This window comes from Lolium perenne, chromosome 1 (assembly GCF_019359855.2).
Source record: "Lolium perenne isolate Kyuss_39 chromosome 1, Kyuss_2.0, whole genome shotgun sequence".
Lineage (NCBI taxonomy): Eukaryota > Viridiplantae > Streptophyta > Magnoliopsida > Poales > Poaceae > Lolium > Lolium perenne.
This window is the reverse complement of record NC_067244.2, coordinates 143,252,762-143,280,414: the sequence shown is the minus strand read 5'-3', so window position 1 is coordinate 143,280,414 and position 27,653 is coordinate 143,252,762. Positions and strand designations below refer to the sequence as shown.

The 27,653-nt window shown below is 44.9% G+C and overlaps 1 protein-coding gene across 1 annotated transcript; it reads left to right on the top strand.

Moving 5' to 3' along the window:
* The first annotated feature begins 2,256 nt into the window (after positions 1–2,256).
* LOC127306549 (uncharacterized) lies at positions 2,257–5,952 on the top strand. The gene is made up of 5 exons (XM_051337209.1): positions 2,257–2,523; positions 2,623–2,695; positions 3,523–3,676; positions 4,631–4,672; positions 4,861–5,952. Exons 1-5 carry the CDS (start codon positions 2,432–2,434, stop codon positions 5,736–5,738), a joined length of 1,239 nt encoding a protein of 412 aa, XP_051193169.1. The 5' UTR covers positions 2,257–2,431; the 3' UTR covers positions 5,739–5,952.
* The last annotated feature ends 21,701 nt before the right edge of the window (positions 5,953–27,653 follow it).

Below are 27,653 nucleotides of genomic sequence, written 5' to 3'. Positions count from 1 at the left end.
GGTTTGGTGACACCATCATTAAGATTGGCGAAGACCTTGCCCACTGTACTGGATTTGTCGATGAAGTTGTAGCTGTCGACACTGCTTGAGCCATCGCTTATATATGAGTCCGCAGATGACTCAAACGACATGTCGCTGAAGATCTTGGCAAGTTTTTCTCTCGCCCTGGTGCTAATGAAGCGTGATGACGAAGTTTCTTCCTCTCCTGATTCGGTTGACGATGTATAGCTTGAAAAATCGGAATCGACCGCCGACGATCCCGATGAAATCGGAATTTCGACACGATACGATCCCTCTTTCTCGACGCGGAAGTAAAATCTCCCGAACGTCATCTTCATAGGCTCCTCCAAATACGCATATGCATCCAAACGGGAGGGCGGGTGAGGAACAAAATCGACAGGACCAGTTGCGATCTGTTTACCTCGATCCATTGCGTTGCTTGCGGTTGATGAAGTCGACGATCTTGAACGTGCCATCGAAATCGTATCCTTGACGCCTCTAGTTCCCACAGACGGCGCCAATTAACAAGGTATCAACTTGTCAATGCCTACGGGTTATAGGCTAGGGTTTAGTTGGAAGTAGAGGGCAAGTAGATCTCGAAGGTTTCAGCCGAAAAGTACTCGACGATTATGAAAATTAGGGTTTGAGAGACAATGATTTGATGCTTTCTTCGTCCCTCGACTCCCCCTTATATAGGAGGCGGAGCCGAGGGATTCGTGTTGTACAAGTTACAGAGTACAGGAAGGTTTCTAACTCATCCCGCAAGATTACAAATAACACTTCTTATTACAACTCTAGCTTTCCTTAATAATATCTTGGGCTTCCAAATCTTCTTATTCTTCGGGTAGTGGGCCTTCAGTAAACCCCGGGTACTATCTTCGGCAGGTCCATTTGGGATTCCTATGTCACTCATACTTCCTCCGTCCTCAAATAAATGGAAGAGTGTACTTCTATTAAAGTAGCAGAATTGGTTCTCTCTCATCGTACAAAAATTAAACCCAATAATTTGAACACATGTTATCTTTATTTTCTATATGGCTTAGCTTATTGCAGGTGAAAAAATTAAAGAGGACGAAGATGGTGGTGGATGTATTGTTGCTACTACGACTAGAACACCGTAGCGAGACTTTTTGTTTCTTAGTTTTATTTTTTATTTTTTTGGCTAGGTGCATCCATACTACCATTAGGGTATTGCGTAGTTAGGATTAGGGTTAGGGTTATTGCGTAGTTGCAGAGGCTGGGTGTAATTGATATATTTTTAATATTAATATATTGACTTTATCGAAAAAATCTTCCCAATACAATTGTGTCTCCACCTGATAATCTCTTTTGAAAAAAACCCGCACGTCCACTTATTTGTGGACAGAAGAAGTATATATTGATACAAATTTTGTGGATATATTACAAGTGGAATCATGGTCAAAGTTATAAATTGTTGATCAGCTAAATTTAAGGGAGTAGTTGATATCATCATATTTATTGCTCCTGTCTCACAATAATTGAAGTTTCCAGTCAAACTTTTAGGAGTTTGTTCGAGTTTTTTATTTATAAAGAACCTATGTCAAATCAATGTAGTTCAAAAACATATTTCATGACATATATAATCAAACTAAATTGGAGTTTTAGGCATTGCTATAAACTCGGTTAAACTTAATTAAAGTAGTTTGACTTAAATAATTTTAGAACTTCAAATATTTTGAAGCGGTACACATGTTTAATTTCACATGAAACTCCGTGAGATTATCATATATATTATCTAGGAATGTGTTAAGAGAAAGCAGTTATAAGTGCATCTTGCTTAAAAATAAAGTGAATAAATAACCCTGATGACATGCATTTTTATCAACATGCGAAGCATGTACCCTTGACAAGTATTGAAGTAGCGTACCCATGACATGTCCTTGTCATGGTAATCAACCTTTAATTTATCAGTAGATAAAATAACTTGAACCTAATAATTATGTGTCGAGATTTTGATTTCCGCTTAATTTAGATAAGTTGTATCATATCGTTGTTGCCATGCCATGCATATCATCTGAGCATGCCGATTCTTATTCATAGTAGTAAGATTTGCATATGATTTTTTTTGTAGTATTTGCTTTTTTCTAAATAAAATCACAAAATGTTGATGTGAGATACGATAAGTTCTGACATACATCCAAGTTTGGAAAAGAAGATAGAAGAAGGCGGCATCGACACAACAAAACCCGACAATCACAGCACGCCGCGGCCCGTTTCATCCAAAATTTACAGCCCACCTTACCACTCTCCAAGCGTCGTCATTGTCTGCATCCAGCGCAGACCGCTTCCGGTACCAGCTTCGAGAAAGCTCCGGTTCCCGGCCGCGCCGCTCGCCGGAAACCACACCGGAAACACCCGCGCGCGCCGACTAGCGAGCGAGAAGAGCACGAGCAGCCACCGCGCGCCCTATATGGAGAGGGACGTCCTCGTCTCGGAGGACGCGGCCTCCGCCGCCGCCGCCGCGTCCTCCTCCTTCGCCGAAACCAGAGTCATCTGCCGAGTGTGCGTCCTCACCGCCCCCCGCTCCCTACGTTTTCCTCTCCCCTGGTCTTGTGCAATCTTCGTGACTGACATTCGCTTGCGTCCGTGTTGCTTGCGCAGATGCCAGAAGCAGTTCGCGCAGTACACTTGCCCACGCTGCAACTCCCGCTACTGCTCGCTCACGTGCTACAAGGTGCGCTCCACTCCTGTCCCCTGTGTTCCCCATGCTCGTTGTCTGCCTGAAAGCTCGTGGAACAGCGTTCGTGAAATTTTCGCTCTATGATTCGGTTATGCGCACGAGGTGTTCGTCCAATTACCGCAGTGCAGTTGTGAGCTTTTGGAGGAGGCGATACTCAGGAAGTCAGGATAGATTTCTGACAACCGTCTTGTACTCTTGTTGCTTGCCATACCGTCTTGTACTCTTGTTGCTAAAACGAAAAAAACGGGGAGATAGTTAACTGTTGAATGTCTGCTCTTTCTTGTCATCTTCAGTGGCTGGGGGAGTTGTTTCTTTGCTTAGTCTGGTGCGAATTCCTGAAAAAGCTTGCAGTACGTCATTTTACACCATCAATACCTGGTGCCATACTGGATCTTAGTAAGTACCATTTGTAAAATTAGAGGAGCAATCCCATAGAAATTCAGAGGTGGGTGAAAATTTTGTCACATACATTTAGGTATCGTACCTCACATCTACTTGCTGATCTGAATGGATCTATTTGAGTCTGTTCATTAGTTAGTTTGAAGAAAACACTGCATGTAGGTACATACAATTTAACCAGGCTTGTTGTATGGGGTTATACTGTGTTATTGTGCTCACTGCTGACCAGCCGTAATTTTCATTCGTTTCACTTTACTGTTATGAGATAAACTCTGTTTTCCCTCTCGATAAGGTGTGGAAGTATGTTCTCCTTTTGTATGCATGTAGGCACTGTGGATGATTGGTGTTTGCAGTTAGCTTGCATGAAAGGATCTTATTGCTCGGTATTGTTTCTAATACTTTGTTTGGTTCTTGTTTAATAGGGGCATAGTAATCAATGCACTGAATTGTTCATGCGTGAGAATGTCACGGAAGAGCTTAAGCAGATTCAGCCTGAAGATGAATCAAAAAGGCAGATGCTTGATATACTCAAACGGTTCCACTTGGAAGATGAAATGGAGTCCGATGGTGAAGATGGTATGTTTGTTGAACAAGATTCTGTTGTCATAGCCATAGACAGTAGTGCATCCCTTGGTTTGTGCACATGCACTCCATTTTGCAGTCTTCTGCACTTTAGATGTGCATGTCACTCCTTTTGAGGATTTCGATGGATGTCAACTATTGCTTCCACACATATGATTATCTCTGAGCTTTCTTGAAATAGTGTTTTAGGTTTTGTGGTCAAGTAGAAGCTCTTGGAGCCATCTTCTAGTTTTTTTCAGTGCTGCAAAATTATGATTTCTTTAAGCATACCATTTCCTCTCGAACTTGATAGTGATTGGCATGGAGGCTTATAATGTTGCACTATATGTTTTCAGTTAAGAATTCTAACTTGCATTTTTATTGCTTTGAGAGGCTTGGCCAAGTTCTTTTTATTATGTTGTTGTCTATAGGTCATGAGTGGCAAACTAGATGATAGCTTATCGATCTGACATGTTTAGTTGACATATGGTACAATTTATATTTGGTGCTTGCATCTGGTTGTAATAGTTGCACGGTAGAAAATATTGGTTGCAGGCTGCGCTTGCCAGATAGTTGTATTCTATCACACAAAATAGTGTAAATTAAGGTTAATGGGCAAAAATTGAATTAATTTGTACCGTAGGAGAATGATGCCCCTCTTCCTTATTTTGTCATACATGGTGGGATCTTACTTTCCTGATACATGGTGGAATTTGGATTTATGTAATAGCTTCTCAGACAGCAAATCTTGGTCCTGGACTGCTTTTGATGTATAATTTAGTTTAACACGCCTAGTGGATATGACTAGGTATCTGTTAGTTGGATCTGACTTTTGGGGAATTCATTTTGTACCTCTTTTGGGTGTTATGGATAAGCCGTAACTTACATTGTAGATAATTAATCATGTAGTTGTTTTTTATACCAGCAATTATTTCACTTCCACAATGCTAAGCATTTTTTACCTTGCAGAGTCAATGTTTTCAGAGGAGCTTATCCAAAAAGTCATTTCTGGTATGCTATATTTATTCCTGATTCCTTGATAATTTTAATAAAAGCTTCTTGAAACACTATGATAGGTTCTTTAAACAGTCTTGTTTATATTGCAATATTGAAGTGTGGTTTAGATGTTTGTTTGAACCAGTAAATCTTGCCATGTTTGTTAGGTTTTGTATTGATTTCTTATTCTTTCTACCAAACAGGTGACGGGATAAATCTTGAAGACCTTTCTGATGATGAAATGAAACGATTTCGTCAAGCACTGGCCTCAGGTGAACTCAGCAAGATGATCCAACCATGGACACCATGGTGGAAAAATCCTGTTGCTAAATCGATCTCTCTTAGCCATGATGGGAGTCAGCTTATCAAAGAAGTAAGTACAGATGTCAACACTTTATCAGATCCAACGGCTGCGCCAGAATCTATCATCAGTGAAATACCAGAAGGGCCAGAATCTCCTCTCCCATCGCTCAAACAGCTAACCAGGGCAGAGCCGTCTCCTCTGCTAACTGTTCACCTGGTTGATATTCTCTACAGTTACTGCTTCACGCTCCGCCTCTACAATGGTGATTGGCACTCTGACCCTTTCGGTGCTTCAACTGTTGCCTTGTCTATGTCGAAAGTAATGGGGGAGGATGCTAAACCTGAGACAGTATCTGAATCGCTCACGACCTGCATAGAGGAGACATGCTCCCCGGTTTACAGGCACACCGGAGGTTTCAGGTTTGCAATAGGACTCGTGAACGATATCATCACCATCCTCTCCTTAGGAAGCAATGCGCTTGTCTGTGCATTGTGTGACTTCCGCAGGCTCATTCAAGCTGGTGAGAGCATGCTCAAGGAAGAGAAGGTGGGCAAGACTGAGAGGGCTCAGAGCTCCCAAAAGCTCCGTGCCGCGGATAGGAAGCTGTTCTTCATTACCTGCTGGGCTCATGAGCAGCCAGCTGATACCTGGTCATCATTGGCTCACCTCGTTGAGGTGCAGAAAGCATCTCTTGAGGAACTGGACAATAGAAGCGGCGTGAGGAAGGCTGGTAGAAAGGACAACCGGCAGTCCAAGGTTCTTATTGAGGAGGTGTAAGCATATGAATGCATCCCTAGAAGCCTGGAATACCATAGTTTGTTGCCTAGTTATCCTTTTGGTACCGCAACAATATCATTTGGTCTTTGTGTGCCTTTCTTCACCTTCCTGTGCAGTGGCTGAACTGTATAAATTATGATCTTTCAAACCTGCGACAGTTTATACGGTTCTGAAGTTCTGATATTAAATCCTCCAGCTTGATCATATTATTAAAGCGAATGTCGCACATATTAAGATGCTATCTGTGACAGCTAACTTTTAGCTTAAAAATAAACTGTTTCATAGTGAAGTATTGTGCCGAAAATCAGTGGGAATGTCCGACGTTGTTCTAGGACTCTATGCCCCGCCCCTCGCCATCCTTGGTGGGTGTGACGGTGCAAGGCAAGCCTTCATAGTTGTTTTGGGGTTTGCGTTGTAAGAGCATCTCTAGCAGAGCCCGTAAAAACGCGAACTGAAAACAGCGAGTTCAGTTTACCGAACTCGCGTATTTGGTAGTAAAATGGCTGGCGCAGAACAGAGCCCGTAACTTAAAACTATAGATAGGGTTTATGAATTTCTTTTGCATATGATCGAACAAACGTTACAATAAAATGCAAACAATTTATGCATAGTTTATAGTGCAAACATCAAATAACATAATTAAATGACACAGTTCATAGTTCCCCCTCTTCTCTCACCGTCGGCATCAAGCTGAGGTTGGCCCGCCGTCAGCACCATCGACACCACCTCCTGGAGTCACATCGGCAGCACCAGTTGCCTCTTGACTTCGTCTTGTCGTGATCTCCGCTGAGGCCTCCTTCCACCACTCCAGTTGAACCTCATTCATGTCCTTAGTGTTCATCAACATGATCTTCCTCTCTTCGGCCAATAGTTGCTTCATTGTTTTGGCCTTCTTGACATTGATCCTCATCTCCTCCAACTTGGCTTTGTTCCTTGCTTCCTCTCGGCTGGCTTCAAGCTTTGCAAGGCTCACCTCCTTCTTCGTCTCGATGATGACACGTTTGGTCTTCAAAGTCTTGGACGCTATCACCTCCTTCGACTTCATCATTTGATCAAACTTGTCCCTCAACAATGCAGCCTCCCCCTGGAGCCCGAGCCTTTCCTTCGCCCTCTTGTTCCCCTCCGGCTTGTCGGCGTTTCGGCTCTCCTTCTCGTCCTCGGTGTCGTCGAGCGTAACCATTGCAGCTTTCTTCGGTGCTACTTCTTCATCCCTCAATTTTCACTTGGGAAGGTGCTGAAGCACATCAAAGCAATGACACATGGTGAAGCTCTTGCCCTTGCTCCGGCCATGTCTCTGTACCTCGTATCGGTAATACGATCCTTCATTTGCAAAAGGAACCAAGAAATCATCAATATGTCACCAAAGCTAAACTACAATTAGCTTTACCAAATATGCAATCACATATTCGTCGACAGTTGCGCCGCTAGGAGGATTGGACACCACTTGGTCCATTGTTGCTGCCCACTGGCTGCAAGCCGGTTTGATCGCGTCTCAACGCCCTTGGAATGATCGGTACGTGCGATCGACAAGATGGCGAACGCGCGTCATCAGTTTATGGAACTTGTTCTCGATGCGTTGCCAGTACCGCTTCCCTGTTTGATCGGTGCCGGAGACGGCATCCATCCCCACGGAGGCCCAAGCTCGGCACAAGGTGGTGTCTTCAATCTTCGTGTAGTTGTTGGCCCGCCTCTTCTTCCTATTTCCATCGGCCGTGACCTCCACCACACCCTCGTCCCCTTCTTCTTCCACTTTGTCCCCTTCGTCCCCTTCTTCCCCTTCTTCCACCTCGGCCCCGCAGTCGTTCTCATCTCCGCCCATCCCATTGCCGAATGGAGGGAGTGGGGTAATGTTCACCTCCTCCAACATCTCCATGTAGGAGGCGTTATCGTTCCTAATCGGACGAGGCCTCCGTATCTACTCGCAATAAAAAAAGGAGGAAGAGTTTATGTGTACCTTGTTGACCCCTCGTCGAGCATGTCCTGGGCGACGTTCGCGGTTGCTTCCGGTGGTGGCGGCGGCGTTGGCGTTGGCGTGGAGGGGTCCGGACGCGGGGCACCACGGCTCGTCGCCGCCTTCACTTTCGTCCTTTTGGGACCCGTACTCTTCGGTCTCGCACGGGGTGCCTTCGGCTTCGTTGCCACCGCCGAGACATCACCGGTGGACGCGGCGGCACCGGATTGTGGGACCACATGCGTTCCCGCGCGCCGCCGCTTCACCCCGCTCGTTGCCCCGACCGTCGTTGCTTCCTCTGCGGGGGTCGCAGGGGTGGCAGGGGTCGCCGGGGTGGTTGGTGGAGCGGCGGAAGCTACGGCGACCACGGGAGAGGGTGGCAGCGCCTGCGAGGTAGCAACGGCGGCCGGCGGGGTCAATTCGAGACTCATCGGGGAGAAATCGGAGGGTGGCGGCGCAGAGGAAGGTGAGGGCGCACAAATCGGAGGCGGCGGCGGCGGTTGGGAGGGGCTGAAAGTTCCCTCGCGCGCAAACTAGGGATTGTGTTCAGGCTGCATTCGGTTCGCTCTCTTGGCCCCTACAAATACAGGCCGACGGAGCGAACCGAACGCAGCCCGATTTTTTTTTCAGTTTTGGCTCGTTTACGGTCACTGATCGACGCCCTTTTTCAGGAGGGCCCGAATCCGTAAACTGGCAGTTATTTTTCGGTTTTGGGCTTTTACGGGCTAGAGATGCTCTAAGTGTGGTGTTAAGTAGAGTTGTAGCTTTCTGTGACGTTGAGTGGAGTTGTAGCCATTCGTGATGTTGTGTCAGCCATCTTGGGCTTCCAAGTGTATTCTCTATTGTATTCTAGCCATCTTCTTCAAAACGGAAGCGATTTGATTTAAAGCTCTAGGGTACAGACCAGATAGCCAAAAGTTGAAGATTTTGAGGACGAAATCTGGCAAACACAGCGGGGACTTACAGGGATTTATTGGAAAAAGAAAGCGATAGCCGATGCCTGGGGAGTGGGGACCAAAACTGACCCATCCATGTGAAGCATATGCCCCGAGGACTCAATATAGAATTTGTTTTAAATTCCATTCAAGTATATATTTCAGATACAGTAATAGTTTGCTTACCATTCCTTCAAACAAGGAGAACATAAATCATAACTAACTCTCTACCTCTAGCCATGAGCATCGTTGGATTTTAAGCATGCTCAGAGTTCATTCCAAACGATTGGCTCAATTAACAAAACAAATAAACATAGTTGCAAGTTAAGATCCTAGTGTCACGAGGACTTATCTAAGTTAGCAGCAAGAGGAGACTAAAAGGCATAGTGCAAAACTAATTCTGAGCAGAGACAGTGACACCAGTCCTGCCTGCATTCATCACAAGGACTCGTGTAAGAGCATCTCCAACCGGCGCGGTATAAATCGGCACGCTATACCACGCTGCCGCCGCGCTGTAAACTGATGGCGCGCGCCGGAGCGATTTTTCCCCCGCCAGATGCTCCATTTTACAGCGTGTGTTGGCGCGCAAAAAAAGCACCTCCGCCGGACCCGCGGGCGCGACGCAAACAGTAAACAAACACAACTATGCATCGAACATGATCAAACAACCATATAAAATTCAAAAATAAAATGTACCATCCGAATACAATACATTGTTCACACCAAATACAACAAGTCGAACATACAAGTACAACACATAATTTTCAAACAAATACAACAAGTATGCAACTACTGTTGTCCATTCCAATTCCACCATTCTTCCATGAGATCTTTTTGAAGCTCATCATGTGTGTCGTTGCACCGAATGGCATGGTATGAGGCAATGAACCGGGCAATCCTATGTGCGGACCTCCTCACTTGCACGGGAACCCTCATCACGTCGTAGTGGGTATGATCCACATCTTTTCCACGATCATCTTCTATAATCATGCTATGCATGATGACACACTGATGACCCACAAGTATAGGGGGTGTATCGCAGTATCTTCGATAAGTAAGAGTGTCGAACCCAACGAGGAGCAGAAGGTGTTGACAAGCAGTTTCGATGAAGGATTCACAGACAAGTATTCAGGGGGGTTTTGATGTAGCAGTTGAATAACGTACGAGTAAATAAAGTGCGAGAGTAACAATTGCAGCGAGTGGCCCAATCCTTTTTAGCACAAAGGACAAGCCGGTTTGTTTACTTATAATGGCCAAACGTTCTCGAGGACACACGGGATTTTAGTCTAGTGCTTTCGCTACATACGGCTAATTAATCTTCATTGTTTTGATAAGTGTTGTGTGGGTGAACCTGTGCTAATGTACCGCCCTTCCTAGGACTAATACATACTTGTGATTATACCCCTTGCAAGCATCCGCAACTACAAGAAAGTAATTAAGAATAAATCTAACCACAGTCTTAAACTCTGAGATCCTACTATCCCTCCTGCATCGATATACCAACGGGGGTTTAGGTTTCTGTCACTCCGGCAACCCCGCAATTGGCAAACGAGTACAAGATGCATTCCCCTAGGCCCATAAAGGTGAAGTGTCGTGTAGTCGACGTTCACACGACACCACTAGAAGAATAACACCACAACTTAAATATCATAACATTGAATATTACTCAACCATACTTCACTACTAACATTTAGACTTCACCCATGTCCTCAAGAACTAAACGAACTACTCACGAGACATCATATGGAACATGATCAGAGGTGATATGATGATGAATAACAATCTGAACATAAACCTTGGTTCAACGGTTTCACTCAATAGCATCAATAACAAGTAGAAATCAATACCGGGAGAGTTTCCCCTATCAAACAATCAAGATCCAACCCAAATTGCTACGGCGGTGATGATGTCCAGCGGTGGAGACGGCGGTGATGATGGTGGAGATGATGATGATGGTGATGGAGATGATGATGATGGTGATGGAGATGATGTCCAACTCGATGGCGGTGACGATGGCGTCGATTTCCCCCTCCCGGAGGGGTTCCCCCTCCCGGAGGGAATTTTCCCGGCGGATCTCAGCCCGCCGGAGAGCTCTTTTCTCTCTGGTGTTCTCCGCCCCGCAGAGGCGGCTGTAACTCTTCGCGAGGTACCCTCTGTGGCTTAAGTCTTCGGGATGAAGGATTTCGCGAAGAAAAGGAGGCGAGAGGGGCTGTGGGCCCCCCTCCTCACCAGGCGGCGCGGCCAGGCCATGGGCCGCGCCGGCCCGTGGTCTGGGCCCACCTTGGGTCCCCTCGACTCCCCCTTCTGGCTTCCTTCGTCATCTGGAAAAATAGGATTTTTGGTATAATTTCCTTCCACAGTTGATCTTCCGAAATATTGCGTTCTGACGGTGCTTTTTCCAGCAGAATCCTGGCTCCGGTGCTCGATCCTCCAATAATGATGAAACATGCAAAATAGATGAAATAACATAAGTATTATGTCCAAATATGAAATATATCAATGAATATCAGCAAATTATGATACAAAATAGTGATGCAAATTGGACGTATCAACTCCCCCAAGCTTAGACTTCGCTTGTCCCCAAGCGAAACTGAACTCGATAACAAAGACCACATGTTTATGGAGTGAAGAGTCGATAAATAAAATACGGACAAGAAGCATCATATTCATTCACACAAGACATTCTAGTAAACAACTTCCTCATATGACTCAACTTGAAACAAGTATAAGGTAATCACAAATAAAGGTTGATACGTCCAAAACGTATCTACTTTCCCGAACACTTTTGCTATTGTTTTGCCTCTAATTTATGTATTTTGGATGCATCTAACACGGACTAACGCTGTTTTCAGCAGAACTGTTCTGGTGTCTCGTTTTTGTGCAGAAATCCAACTTTCGGGAAAATCCTCGGAATTTATGCAGAAGACCCTATTTTCCCAAAATACTGACGGAGCCAGAAGGACAAGTAAGGTGGAGGCCCGAGGGCCCCACACCATAAGGCGGCGCGGCCTAGGGGGGCCCCGCGCGGCCCTATGGTGTGGCCCCCTCGGCCGGCCTCCGACGCCCTCCTTCGGACTATATATTGCCTTCGACCTAAAAACGCACGGGGAGAAGTCGAAGTCGCTAGAAAGCCTCCAGAACGCCGCCACATCGCGAAACTCCGTCGCGGGAGCCAGAAGTCTCCGTTCTGGCACTCCGCCGGGACGGGGAATTGGAGGAGATCATCGCCATCATCACCGCCAACGCCTCTCCATCAACCAGCCATGTTTCCCCCATCCATGTGTGAGTAATTCCCCCGCTGTAGGCCGAAGGGGATGGTAGGGATTGGATGAGATTGGTCATGTAATAGCATAAGATTGTTAGGGCATAGTGCCTAGTGTCCGTAATTGGTACTTTGATGATATTGTTGCAACTTGTTATGCTTAATGCTTGTCACTAGGGCCCGAGTGCCATGATCTCAGATCTGAACATGTTATTATTTCATCATGATATTCATTGTTTATTGATCTTACCTGCAAGTTGTATACACATGTCGCTGTCCGGAACCAATGGCCCCGAAGTGACAGAAATCGGGACAACCGGAGGGGATGGTAGTGATGTGAGGATCACATGTGTTCACGGAGTGTTAATGCTTTGCTCCGGTACTCTATTAAAAGGAGTACCTTAATATCCAGTAGTTTCCCTTGAGGCCCGGCTGCCACCGGCTGGTAGGACAAAAGATGTTGTGCAAGTTTCTCATTGCGAGCACGTACGACTATAATTGGAACACATGCCTATTGATTGCTTTGTACTTGGACACCGTTTTATTATTATCTGCAAATGCCCTGCTATGATTGTTACATGAGTTTCTCTCATCCATGCAACGCCCGTCATCCGTCCCCGTGCCTACAGTATTTTAATCCTGCTGTTTACTATAATCACTACTGCTGTCTTTGTTACTCTGCTGCTGTTATTTCACTACTGCTACTGCTATAAAACTGTTACTACTGATAAACTCTTGCGAGCAAGTCTGTTTCCAGGCTTCCAAGTGTTCTTTGTCTCCCCTTGTGTCGAATAAATAAATTGGGTTATACTACCCGCGAAGACTGCTGCGATCCCCTATACTTGTGGGTCATCAAGACCGCTTTCTGGCGCCGTTGCCGGGGAGCATAGCTTTATTTGGAAGTTCACTTGGATTGATATTGTTCGCTGCAAATTCTCCATCATGGGTAAAGCTTGCGATTCTAAAGTCGCCATATTACCATCCACTACAAGAAAAGGTACAACTCTGAGTACCTCCGCTACTCTTGATTCACCATCTGTGATAAGTCAACTTGTTTCACCGCCACAAGCTGGTACGTCTGCTGAATCTGAAAACTCTCATAATATTGATAATGTTTCTGCTGTGCTTGATGATAGTGGTTCACTGGGATCCTTTCTAGATGCTACAATTGCTAGGTCTAGACGAATTGAAAATGCTGAAACTCCTGATGAAAATGCCACTACACCTGTTAGTTCACCTGAACTTGATTATTCTAGTGATGATCCTGATGAAGATTATGTGGAGCTTAATGATGATTTTATTGATAAATGCAATTCTATTACTGATGCAAGAAACATTAAAAAGTTTCTCGTACAATATACTGTTAGACATAAGCTATCTCCTGATCCTGAATTTGCCACATCTCCTATATGCATTAAGGATAAAGATTATGATTTTTCTCTTGATCTATCTCATATAGCTATTGTAGAGAAAACACCCTTTTGTGGTACTGAAAAAGAAAGTGTTGTAGAACACATGATTGAACTTTCTTCTATGAGTAGCTTGTTTTCTGATGATGTCAAGATGCGTACTTACTTTGTCGCTAAATTTTTTCCTTTCTCATTAAAGGATGATGCTAAAACTTGGTATAATAATTTGCCTCCTAGTTCTATTAAAAGTCCATCTGATTTGCGTGATGTTTTCTTTCAAAAATACTTTCCTGCTAGTGCTCAACATGCTGCTTTACAGAGAATTTACAGATTTGATCAGGGAGATGAAGAGAAATTGCCTGCGACATGGGCAAGATTTTGTTCTCTTATCAGAGCTCGACCTGGACATGATTTAGAAAAGAATGATCTACTTGATATATTTTATAGTGGACTAACCATTGAATCTAGAGCATATTTGGATAGTTGTGCTGGTTGTGTTTTCAGGAAAAGGACTCCAGAAGAAGCTGAAGATTTATTGGCTAGAATAAGCCGGAATCATGATGATTGGGAAACACCTGAACCAACTCCAACGCCAATATTGAAGAAGAGGGGTTTAATTGAATTGAATGATGAAGATATGCGGGAAGCTAAGAAGTCTCTCAAGGAGAAAGGTATTAAATCCGAAGATGTGAAGAATCTACCTCCTATAGAAGATATATGTGAGATAATTCCCCCTTCACCCTTGATTGAGGTAAACTCCCTTCAACGCTTTACTAGGGAAGATATTCCGTATTCAAAACCTCCTGCGCAATGCTTAGATGAGTTTGATAATTATATTGTTAAGCAAGAAATTTTTAATATGAGAGTAGAGAATCATCTAATGGAAAATTCCCAAGCTATTAGCAATTTGCATGATATTGTGGAGAGAACCTCCAATGATGTTAAGGTGCTTGTTAAACATTTTCAAATGATTCATACTCAAATTGATCAACTCACTAAAGTGCAAAATGATTTGCTAAATAATAATTCTAAAGAGAAACATGCTTATGAAGTAACAACTAGAGGTGGTGTCTCTACCCAGGATCCTCTATATCCTGAAGGGCATCCCAAAAGAATTGAACAAGATTCTCAACGCATTGAACCTAGTGCTCATTCTAAGAAAAAGAAGAAGAAGAAACATAAAAATGTTGTAGAATCCTCTGAACCTGCTAATGATCCTAAAAGTATTTCTATTTCCGATGCTGAAACTGAAAGTGGAAATGAACATGATAATGATAGTGATAATAATAAGAATGATGCTTCTGATAAAGAAGAGGTAGAAGATGAACCTGAAAAGCATGCTAAAAATAAAAAGTATACTAAAGAAGATTTTATTGCTAAGAAACATGGTAATGAAAGAGAACATTGGGTACAAAAGCAAATGCCTTTTCCTGCTAAGAAATTAAAATCAAAGGAAGAAGAACACTATAATAAATTTTGCGATTGGATGAAACCTTTATTCTTGCAAATCCCTTTGACTGATGCTATTAAATTGCCTCCTTATTCAAAGTATATGAAAGATATTGTTACTAACAAGAGGAAAATCTCCAATGAGGAAATTTCCACTATGCTTGCTAATTACTCTTTTAATGGAAAAGTTCCAAAGAAGTTGGGCGACCCAGGTATTCCTACTATTCCTTGTTCTATCAAGAATAATTATGTTAAAACTGCTCTATGTGACTTGGGAGCCGGTGTTAGTGTTATGCCTTTTTCTCTTTATAAGAGGCTTTATCTAGATAAGTTGATACCCATTGATATATCTTTGCAAATGGCTGATAAATCTACTGCTATTCCTGTTGGTATATGTGAGGATGTTCCTGTTCAAGTTACTACTAACTGCTTGATATTAACTGATTTTGTTGTGTTGGAAATGCCTGAAGATGATAATATGTCTATTATTCTTGGGAGACCTTTTCTTAACACCGCAGGGGCTGTTATTGATTGCAATAAAGGAAAGGTTACTTTCAATGTTGATGATAAGGAGCATACTGTCTATTTCCCCAAGAAGATTGATAAAGTATGTGGAGTCAATACTATTTCTAATGTGAGAACTATCAAAGTTGGAACTATCGATTGTCCTATATATGAACCTAAAGAAGGTTATCAAAATCTTATAATTGGATCCATATCAATACAATTCAAGGTAACATGATTGATTTGAGGTTTATTTCTTCTTATGTTATGTAAAAATTATTCGGTGGCAAGACTTGATCAACCTTGTCAACGAATACTTTTTATATGCATAGAGGGGGTAAACAACATCTCTTTCTTCCTCCACTTGTCTTACTTGCTGTAGCACTTTTGATTTGCAAAGTTCCTTAGTTAATTAGAATTTTCAAAATATTTCCTGGCCAGTAATAATAAACTTAATACCCAGAAATGTGCATTTTTCAAAGTTTTCAAAAATTTACAAAAATTATACCGTTGGTCTGATACGCGTACAACACGCATCCGTTGGGAACCCCAAGAGGAAGGTGTGATGCGTACAGCGGCAAGTTTTCCCTCAGTATGAAACCAAGGTTTATCGAACCAGTAGGAGCCAAGAAGCACGTTGAAGGTTGATGGCGGCGGGATGTAGTGCGGCGCAACACCAGAGATTCCGGCGCCAACATGGAACCTGCACAACACAACCAAAGTACTTTGCCCCAACGAAACAACGAGGTTGTCAATCTCACCGGCTTGCTGTAACAAAGGATTAGATGTATAGTGTGGATGATGATTGTTTGCAGAGAACAGTAGAACAATATTGCAGTAGATTGTATTCCAGTATAGAGAATTGGACCGGAGTCCACAGTTCACTAGAGGTGTCTCTCCCATAAGATAAACAGCATGTTGGGTGAACAAATTACAGTTGGGCAATTGACAAATAAAGAGGGCATGACCATGCACATACATATTATGATGAGTATAGTGAGATTTAATTGGGCATTACGACAAAGTACATAGACCGCTATCCAGCATGCATCTATGCCTAAAAAGTCCACCTTCAGGTTATCATCCGAACCCCCTCCAGTATTAAGTTGCTAACAACAGACAATTGCATTAAGTATTGCGCGTAATGTAATCAGTAACTACATCCTTGAACATAGCACCAATGTTTTATCCCTAGTGGCAACAGCACATCCACAACCTTAGAACTTTCTGTCACTGTCCCAGATATCAATGGAGGCATGAACCCACTATCGAGCATAAATACTCCCTCTTGGAGTTACAAGCATCTACTTGGCCAGAGCATCTACTAGTAACGGAGATCATGCAAGATCATAAACAACACATAGACATAACTTTGATAATCAACATAACAAGTATTCTCTATTCATCGGATCCCAACAAACGCAACATATAGAATTACAGATAGATGATCTTGATCATGTTATGCAGCTCACAAGATCCGACAATGAAGCACAATGGGGAGAAGACAACCATCTAGCTACTGCTATGGACCCATAGTCCAGGGGTAGACTACTCACACATCACTCCGGAGGCGACCATGGCGGCGTAGAGTCCTCCGGGAGATGATTCCCCTCTCCGGCAGGGTGCCGGAGGCGATCTCCTGAATCCCCCGAGATGGGATTGGCGGCGGCGGCGTCTCAGTAAGGTTTTCCGTATCGTGGCTCTCGATCGGGGGTTTCGCGACGGAGGCTTTAAGTAGGCGGAAGGGCAGGTCAGGCCACACGAGGGCCCCACACCACAGGTCGGCGCGCCAAGGGCAGTGCCGCGCCGCCCTAGGGTTTGGGCGCCTCGTGGCCCCACTTCGTCTCCTCTTCGTTCTTCCGAAGCTTCGTGGCAAAATAGGACCCCGGGCGTTGATTTCGTCCAATTCCGAGAATATTTCTTTACTAGGATTTCTGAAACCAAAAACAGTAGAACAAAGAATCGGCACTTCGGCATCTTGTTAATAGGTTAGTTCCAGAAAATGCACGAATATGACATAAAGTGTGCATAAAACATGTAGATATCATCAATAATGTGGCATGGAACACAAGAAATTATCAATACGTCAGAGACGTATCAGCATCCCCAAGCTTAGTTCTGCTCGTCCCGAGCAGGTAAAACGATAACAAAGATAATTTCTGGAGTGACATGCCATCATAACCTTGATCATACTATTTGTAAAGCATATGTAGTGAATGCAGCGATCAAAACAATGTATATGACATGAGTAAACAAGTGAATCATAAAGCAAATACTTTTCATGAATAGTACTTCAAGACAAGCATCAATAAGTCTCGCATAAGAGTTAACTCATAAAGCAATAATTCAAAGTAAAGGCATTGAAGCAACACAAAGGAAGATTAAGTTTCAGCGGTTGCTTTCAACTTGTAACATGTATATCTCATGGATATTGTCAACATAGAGTAATATAATAAGTGCAATATGCAAGTATGTAGGAATCAATGCACAGTTCACACAAGTGTTTGCTTCTTGAGGTGGAGAGAAATAGGTGAACTGACTCAACAATGAAAGTAAAAGAATGGTCCTTCAAAGAGGAAAGCATCGATTGCTATATTTGTGCTAGAGCTTTGGTTTTGAAAACATGAAACAATTTTGTCAACGGTAGTAATAAAGCATATGTATCATGTAAATTATATCTTACAAGTTGCAAGCCTCATGCATAGTATACTAATAGTGCCCGCACCTTGTCCTAATTAGCTTGGACTACCGGATCATCGCAATGCACACGTTTTAACCAAGTGTCACAAAGGGGTACCTCTATGCCGCCTGTACAAAGGTCTAAGGAGAAAGCTCGCATTGGATTTCTCGCTATTGATTATTCTCAACTTAGACATCCATACCGGGACAACATAGACAACAGATAATGGACTCCTCTTTTATGCATAAACATGTAACAACAATTAATAATTTTCTCATATGAGATTGAGGATATTGTCCAAAACTGAAACTTCCACCATGGATCATGGCTTTAGTTTGCGGCCCAATGTTCTTCTCTAACAATATGCATGCTTAACCATAAGGTGGTAGATCTCCCTTACTTCAGACAAGACGAACATGCATAGCAACTCACATGATATTCAACAAAGAGTAGTTGATGGCGTCCCCAGTGAACATGGTTATCGCACAACAAGCAACTTAATAAGAGATAAAGTGCATAAGTACATATTCAATACCACAATAGTTTTTAAGCTATTTGTCCCATGAGCTATATATTGCAAAGGTGAATGATGGAATTTTAAAGGTAGCACTCAAGCAATTTACTTTGGAATGGTGGAGAAATACCATGTAGTAGGTAGGTATGGTGGACACAAATGGCATAGTGGTTGGCTCAAGGATTTTGGATGCATGAGAAGTATTCCCTCTCGATACAAGTTTTAGGCTAGCAAGGCTATTTGAAACAAACACAAGGATGAACCGGTGCAGCAAAACTCACATAAAAGACATATTGAAAACATTATAAGACTCTACACCGTCTTCCTTGTTGTTCAAACTCAATACTAGAAATTATCTAGACCTTAGAGAGACCAAATATGCAAACCAAATTTTAGCATGCTCTATGTATTTCTTCATTAATGGGTGCAAAGTATATGATGCAAGAGCTTAAACATGAGCACAACAATTGCCAAGTATCACATTACCCAAGACATTTTAGCAATTTACTACATGTATCATTTTCCAATTCCAACCATATAACAAATTAACGAAGAAGAAACTTCGCCATGAATACTATGAGTAGAGCCTAAGGACATACTTGTCCATATGCTACAGCGGAGCGTGTCTCTCTCCCATAAAGTGAATGCTAGGATCCATTTTATTCAAACAAAACAAAAAAAACAAAAACAAACCGACGCTCCAAGAAAAGCACATAAGATGTGATGGAATAAAAATATAGTTTCAGGGGAGGAACCTGATAATGTTGTCGATGAAGAAGGGGATGCCTTGGGCATCCCCAAGCTTAGACGCTTGAGTCTTCTTAGAATATGCAGGGGTGAACCACCGGGGCATCCCCAAGCTTAGAGCTTTCACTCTCCTTGATCATGTTGCATCATACTCCTCTCTTGATCCTTGAAAACTTCCTCCACACCAAACTCGAAACAACTCATTAGAGGGTTAGTGCACAATAAAAATTAACATGTTCAGAGGTGACATAATCATTCTTAACACTTCTGGACATTGCATAAAGCTACTGGACATTAATGGATCAAAGAAATTCATCCAACATAGTGTAATGTCCCAGGTTTAGAGACGTTCGAGGGGTAGATTTTAGAAAGGGATGTGCATTGCATAGTAAATTCTGGGGAAATTTCGCGCTTTTAAACAAAAACTGCATCGAAGGGGGACAAGTTTCTCTCTCGATACCTTACAGGGTTAGGGTTTCGAGAGTGCGACAAACTTGCACCTCACTTAACTAGTTTAGGGTTTTGAGAAGAGAGGGGAGAGTTTACATCAAACTTAAGTTGCATGGTTGCATTCTAAATAAAGTGACATGGTTGAATTCAAACCAATGTTGAATTTGAATTTCAAATTCAAACATTAAATAATTACCCTAAATAATTCAATTGTGAGGAAATTCATTAAGTATATAATTAATAATAAACAATATGAACAATTATAATAAAGTAAAGCTCATTAGGGAAAACTTTGAGCTTTATTGATCATCACACAATTTACATTGTCTTTACAATATTCATAATGGAAATAAATGAATATTACAACACATTACAAGAATTGGTGAAATTGAAAAATAAAAGAAAATAAAAAGAAAAGTACAAGGATGTATCCTAGTCTAAATACTACAAGATCATCTTCACTTGATCTTGGATTTGATGACCTCCATGTCCATTTTGATCAATTGTTGATCCCTGCACAAAATCACAACAAAAAGAAGTTATGCCAAGTGGCATAGCCACTTGGCAGGTTAGAAATCAAAGGGAAATATGAAATGAGCAGATAGGACCAAAGTGGCCGAGCTGATCCATGCCATAGTCAAGTTCCAGGTCCAGGTGCACAGCACATGTCTACACACACACACAGCCTGCTCACAGGGCTGTGTGCATGCAGCACACACACACAGTGAGTCACTAAAGTGACAAGCAAGAGCTGTCGACCAGGGAGAGCAAGGGAGCATCACATATAAGCTTTTCAGAAGCAAACCCTAAGCCATATCCATCGATAGGCTTCACTGGTAAGCACACCAAGAATAGCAAGAACAGGTGAACAGCTAGAGCTGTTTCATCTATCCCATAATCACCAGAATCAAACCAAGCAGCAAGCTTGCAAGGAGGAGCAGGGCAAGCCAAGAAATCAGCACAGAAGCAAAACCTCTACACCAACACACTATTTCTAGGAGCTGGAGTGAGGTATACACATTAACATGAACAAACCAGATGGTTTTGTTCATAAATTGCACAGGCATGATCTCAAGCACCCCACAAGGGTAGAAACCTTATATGTGAGTCATCATATGGCTACTGGCCAAATTGGTGCAAGTGAACAGGAGGGAAACAAATAGGAAAGCACCCTGGGAACATTGGCTATGCCAAACCAGTGACATAATCAAAGAAATCCAACAAGGGATGATCCTATCTAGCTAGTCAGCTTCACTTAGCACCTATAGCCACTACACCATCAGACAGATAGACTATCAAGTGTCTATTCATGTTTATCAACATCAAAGGAAACTGGAAAAACCACAAGGATTCTTCCAGTGAGATATTTCCCAAATCACAGCAAGCCAACACAGGTAGGAGCAACCATTTCTAAGCAGATAGAGCCTGCTAGGGTCACAACAGCTACCTATCCACATAAGAAATTCAACAAAGCATCACATCATTATCCAGGGGATTTAGTATGAGCTAGGGTACCCAACCAGTGGTTGGCATCCCTCTAGCTACATCAAATTCATCCATATGATCATTACTGATAAACAGTTCACCTCATTTATCCATCTAGTAAAGCAAGGAAGTACAGATAAATGAAACAGTAAAGTAACTAAAGCACCAACATCTTGCCAGTGAACCAATGGCTCACTGCAAGCATCAGATGATGCTTGAGTAAGCATTAACACACACCAGCACAAGTACAAGTGTCACACAGACACCAGGTGAAGCACCAGTAAGGCACAGGCAACAAGCAAGTGATGATCATTTGATCATCAGGGCCTGCTAAAGCATGCCAAGGCAGGCTAGAATCAAACACTGGGATCCCACATGAATTCTATGAATTAAACAACCACAGATAAGCAACACTTGTATTACAGACTAGCACATAACCATTTTATGGTTATAACCAGAAGCATATCATCAAGGAATTGATGTATATGAACAACAATTAAGCAAGGCCAAACCTATTATAATCCAGGACTCAATAATCATCACATAAATAACACTGCCTCTTGCTAAACAGCAAGAACCACTCACAGTAATGAACCAGGGGAGCTAGAGCTTATTACATCACAAGTAAGCAAGCAATAGCAGTGGCTGGTGATGCTCAGATAAGCATCTAGCCAGATGATAGTATGTATAACCTCAAGGGTGAGCAGGGACAAGAATCAAAGGAAGAACACATCACAGTAGGATTTGCACAAGCACATAGACTAGAGCAGCATACGCATAGCAACAGTAGCACAGCTTGGACCATGGCCAAGGCCAGAGAGCAGAGAGCCGCATGAACAGCACAGCAGCATAAGCATCAAGGCAGCAGCAGCGCAGCATACGCACACTGTTATCACCAGATTTTGACCAAATCAGGAGGTGGGCCGTAAGGGAGATGGACTTGGAAGATTACACGCGGAAGATCTCTAAAGCGGCCTTACACGAAGAGTTTGGGCTAGATTGCCCGTGTATCTGTATTATAGTAGATCGCATCTTAGATAGAGTTTTACTCGTGCACGGTTAGGTGCACGCCTAAATTAGAAAGTCCCCTGGACTATAAATATGTATCTAGGGTTTATGGAATAAACAACAACCAACGTTCAACCACAAAATCAATCTCGGCGCATCGCCAACTCCTTCGTCTCGAGGGTTTCTACCGGTAAGCATCATGCTGCCTAGATCGCATCTTGCGATCTAGGCAGCACAAGCTTTATGTTGTTCATGCGTTGCTCGTACTGAAGCCTTTTTGATGGCGAGCAACGTAGTTATCTTAGATATGTTAGGGTTAGCATTGTTCTTCGTATCATATGCTATCGTAGTGCAACCCTTGCATATCTAGCCGCCCTCACACCTATCTTAGGTGTGGGGGCGGCACCCCGCTTGATCATTATTTAGTAGATCCGATCCGTTACGGTTGCTCCTTGTTCTTCAAGGATTAGTTTAATATCTGCAATAGTTAGGCCTTACAAAGGGTTGGAGGATCCAGCGGCACGCAGGGTGTCGTTTGCTAGTCCTAGACAGGATGTTCCGGGGATCAACCTCGTGTTGGTTTTTAGGCCTTGTCTAGGATCGGCTTACGATCACCGTGCGTGGCCGCGAGGCCCAATCGTGAGTAGGATGATCCGATTATGCGGTGAAAACCCTAAATCGTCGTAGATCGCATTAGCTTTATCTTGATCAAGCAGGACCACCATATATTCGTGCACCTCGTACGAATCATGGGTGGATCGGCTCCTTGAGCCGATTCACAGGATAACCTGAGAGCCGATCGAGGCTCGTATTTAATGTTTACGTGTATGCCATGCAGGAAACTAAGCGAGGCATCTCCCTCACCTTCCTGACCAGGTATAGGTCAGGTGGCACGCCCTTGCATCAGCATCGGACGTGTGTACCAGAGGCTTTGCGGGCCGTCGCTCGGAGGGACCAGGGCCAGCCGCAGCCCTAAGTTGTTCCCGGCTCTACTGTGTTGCCCGTCGCTGCTCGCCGGTGGGTTTTGACCGCAACACATTCTGGCACGCCCGGTGGGACAAGCTTCTTCATCAACCACATCGCCATCTACATCTGAGATGGCGGACGGCACTCCAGTCACATACGAGGATCTGACCGACGAGCTCAAGAAGAAGTATGACGAGGTCAAAGCAATCCTCGAAGCCGACCTCATCGGCTCTTTCCACAGAACCCGTTCACATGGCATCAGGTGGAAGGGGTTCTCGCCTAATGGTGCACTCGATGGGATAGACCTCTCTGCCCCGTCGAAGAACGCACCAGGTCCCTACGTCAGAGATCAACTACCTGGTGGCTCACTCGCCGCACCGCCACTCTGAGAACCTGGTGAACACTCTGGAGCGTGTCGCTCTCCGGGTGATCCAGGAGACCATGAGGCACCAGTACTCTCCGTCAGGACCAGCTCTCGGGACACACCAAGGAGAGATGCCACTCCAGTCCCGTCCACCGCTGCCGTTTGCGTTGGGAGCACCAGAAGTGCCGAATTCACCGGCATTCGTCGTCTACAAGATCGGTGGTGACCCTAGTGACTGCCAGTTCTTGCATGAGGCGCCTAAGGAGATCCCTCACGGGTATATGTGCACATACGTGCCAGACTGCGGTAACTGGGCGCTCACAAACCAGGCCGCGACATCAGGGACTTCTGGGAAAGCAGGAGGAGCGTCAGCAACAGATCTTGAGAAGCAGACGTGGCTAACTAAATATGCCACCCCGACGAACCTCCAGAGCTCAGCTCCTGCAGTTGGCTCAGAGCTGGAAAAGCAAGCATGGCTGGCTAAGTACGCCACCCCGGCGAATCTTCAGAGTTCAACTCCTGCAGCCAGCACAGCGGATCAGATCAGTACCATACTGAGAGACCAGTTCGGCATGGTGCCGAAAAGGAGGGCAATCGGCTATTCCAAGCCGTACCCCGACGAGTACGAGTTGATCCCGCTACCACCTAAATATCGGCTCCCTGATTTCTCCAAATTCAGTGGATCAGATGGTTCCAGCTCCATCGAGCATGTGAGCCGATATTTGGCACAGCTAGGAACGGCCTCAGTGTCGGATCCACTACGCGTGAGGTTCTTCTCACAGTCCCTCACGGGATCGGCTTTCGGGTGGTACACCTCGTTGCCACCAGACTCGATCCGGACTTGGAAGCAGTTGGAAGAACAGTTCCATACGCAGTACCACTCAGAGGCTTCCGAGTCTGGCCTTGCCGATCTAGCACAAATACGTCAGAAGCGTGGAGAAACTGTGACAGAATACATCCAGCTCTTCAGGAATCTTAGGAACCGATGTTATTTGGTTCGTGTGACTGAAAAGGAAGCAGTCGAGTTGGCAGTGGCGGGCCTTGCAGCGCCGCTCAAGGACATGGCCTCCCAAGCAGACTACCCCTCACTGGCGCACATGGTTCAGAAACTGTCGGCATATGAACAGCGCCACCCGGACTTGTACCAGGACAAATTCAAGCGTGCGGTAGTCCTGGTCGAGGCAGAGGAAGACGAAGTTTCTGCGGGAGATCAAGAGGTAGCAGTGGCTGAATGGACTCGGGGGGCAACCCCCGTGTCCTGCAAATGGGTTAAGCCACCAGGTCCGCCCAGGGGGTTTGATTTTGACATAACCAAAACTGAGCAAATCTTCGACCTCCTGCTCAAGGAGAAGCAGTTGAAGATACCCGAAGGTCTCAAATTCCCCATGGTACAGGAGCTGAACGGAAAGCCATACTGCAAATGGCATAACTCGCTCTCCCATGCCACCAACGACTGCAGGGTGTGGCGTCAGCAGATCCAAATGGCGATAGAACAAGGACGTCTGATTTTCAACCAGTACGCCATGAAGGTCGACACCCAACCCTTCCCCGCCGTTAACATGGTGGAATGCACTTACCCTGAAGGTTGCCAGCCAGGATCCTCGTTCAGCATCAACATGGTAGGACTTGGACACCACGCTGGCAAGGATGGAGACGAGGGCAGCTGCTCTCGTAGCAAGGACACAGAGGAGGCCGCTCCACGCGATCGGCTCCGTCATGATGGCAAGCGCTACGTCACAGAGGGAGAAGTGAAGAACATGAGATATCAGCGACCCCTCTCTGATCACCTCCTCAACAAGTATGTGAGTCAGTATGACCAACGCCGACGATCCAGCGATGATGATGAAAGAGATCGTCTGGCTAGAGAAGCCAGAAGACATCGTCGGCATGATCGCGATGAGGAGGAGTACGAGCGCCGTGCCAAGGGAAAGACAAGGGAGCAAGGCGACGAAGATAGGCATTGGGACTGCCCCTTCTTCAGACATTGCTGGGATTCAGGAATGAGCCGATTGCCCACAATCGGCAATTGCCCAGAATGCAACCAGAAGAAGAAGGAGGCAGCCAACGTGTCCGTGTTCCAACGCTTAGGGCCTCTCCCAACACAAAGCAAACGCGCTGAGTCCCCTCGTTTGGAAGATCTCGAGGATTCAGAAGACGAGGGAGAAGAAGAAGATAGGTACCACCGTCCAAGGTGGTGCCCTGATGGACTCAGCCGTTCCCAAAAGCGTAGGGTTCAGCGATTACGTGGCTTGGAGGAAGCCGAAAGGTTATACCTGCATACGCTAAGGAAGGCGCGACCTGATCTGGCTGCGAAAGTTCAGCGAACCCTGGATGAAGAGGGTCGTCCACGGAAAATGGAGTGGCGCCCCAAGCAAAGGGAAGCCGATGATGATACATCGGCTGGCACAAACATGGTGCTCGTCCTTCCGATGGAGCTTAGTGCTCCAGGATTACACGATGCACTCAAGGTAGACGACAACAAGCGCATCGACATGACAAAGGATGAGGTTGGGCTGGTTTTATCCACCGGCCTGACCGTGTAGCAAGAACAAACCGATGAGCAAACGTGGCGAGGCCGGTCCTTGGGATCGGCCCCAAAGATCTATGAAGGAACATTACAAAACCTTCATTGAAGCGCTTCGATCAATGTGGAGGCCGATCCCAGCAATCGGTCAAAAAATTATCCTCACCACATGTTCTGCTTGTGCTCAACATCAATGTACTTGGCAGCAGTTTTACGTCGGCTGAGGAGTTAAGAAGAGGCAACTTTGGTCCTACCGGAGCCGACGTGCAAATGCAATGCCTTGGCTGAACTACAGAGCCAAGATCTGCAGTTGCCTGACAGATTCGACTCGGGGGGCACCTAAACCAGATGGACATGTGAGCATGTGCAGATAAACACATAAGCAGTGAAATATTGGGGGCCGATTAGAAAAATCGGCCAGTAAAAAAAATTTTTTACAGCCGATGCAAGGGCATCGACTTTAGAACTAAGGAATAAAGCCGATGCACAGTCATCGACTCTAGTACAGTTACACAAGACCAAGACCTGCCGGCTATGTGCTCAACCCTTTGCGTCAGTTAAGCTGTTGGTGTTTCATCTACAACATCGGCGTTCAGCGGAAGAAAGCTGATCAATGAGGGCAAGCTCGGTTGACTCTTCATGGTGGCTATCTCGGATTGCCAGATTGCCTAAGGTCAAAGCCTTTTTGTTTGACCTGTGCATCCTCGCTGGTATTCTCGCCTTGATTAAGGCTCGGGGGGCAGCTAACTTGGTAGATGCTCTGTTTTTGGAGCCGATTGGAGTTGCATCGGCTGACCCTGCATCGTGGTCTTCTCTGAAAGTAGTGAGGTGTTGCAGAAGAAGACTGCTAAAGCTACGGAGAGGAGCCGGAAAAGGAGGCCGTCGGCTTTTACAGGTTTTGGACCGTCCTGTTGCTGCAAGAAAGGGAAGGGACTGGATTCTCAAAATAGCCGATGAATAGTCATCGGCTATGGGATTGCGAAAATTTATGGTCAGGTATCAAATCGCAGTCTGAATTTGAGAAGTGCTTGGCTGACGGTCTAATCGATATTTGAGTCCGGCTTCATGGGCGTCTAAGGGAAAAAGAATCCGATACGTTGCTATCGGTCTTGGTGTGGCAAGCGGAAGGATTGAAATTGGATTAATTGAAAGATGAATTGAAGGAACAATTTTCATTAATTCAAAGGAGCGGCTTTACAAGAAAGAGCCGATGGCTCTCAAAAGAAGGATCTGGTGCCTAGTGCACCGCCACTGCTAGTCCTACTCTACTAGTCGTCGCTGTCCTCATCGTCGCCGTCGTCGATGTCGTCGGCGCTGCTCCCAGGAAGTTCCTCGTCGCTGCTGCCCCAGCCCTCGGCCGGAGCTGCGTCTTCCTCGTCATCATCATCATCCTCGCTGTCCGCCCAAGAGCGGAAGCGCTTTGTCGGCGGGTACCCAATGGAGGAGGAGGATTCATCCTCCTCCTCTTCCTCCTCGTCACCATCATTGTCTTCGCTGTCCGCCCAAGCGCGGAATCGCTTGGCCGGCAGAAGCTTAGCGGGGGAGGAGGGGCCGCCCTCCTCTTTTTCTTCTTCTTCCTCTACTTCTTTCCCCTTCCCGTCGGAGGAGGTGGGTTTCACCCAGGGATGGAGGTCATCTTCACTTTCGCTTATCAGCTCCCCTTCGAT

What these genes read in the sequence shown, in the direction of transcription:
- LOC127306549 (XM_051337209.1), top strand. Translation starts at nt 2,432, where the DNA reads ATGGAGAGGGACGTCCTCGTCTCGGAGGACGCGGCCTCCGCCGCCGCC. An exon ending in ACCAGAGTCATCTGCCGAGT is followed by an intron (nt 2,524 to 2,622) that starts GTGCGTCCTCAC and finishes TTGCTTGCGCAG; the next exon opens with ATGCCAGAAGCAGTTCGCGC. An exon ending in TATCCAAAAAGTCATTTCTG is followed by an intron (nt 4,673 to 4,860) that starts GTATGCTATATT and finishes TCTACCAAACAG; the next exon opens with GTGACGGGATAAATCTTGAA.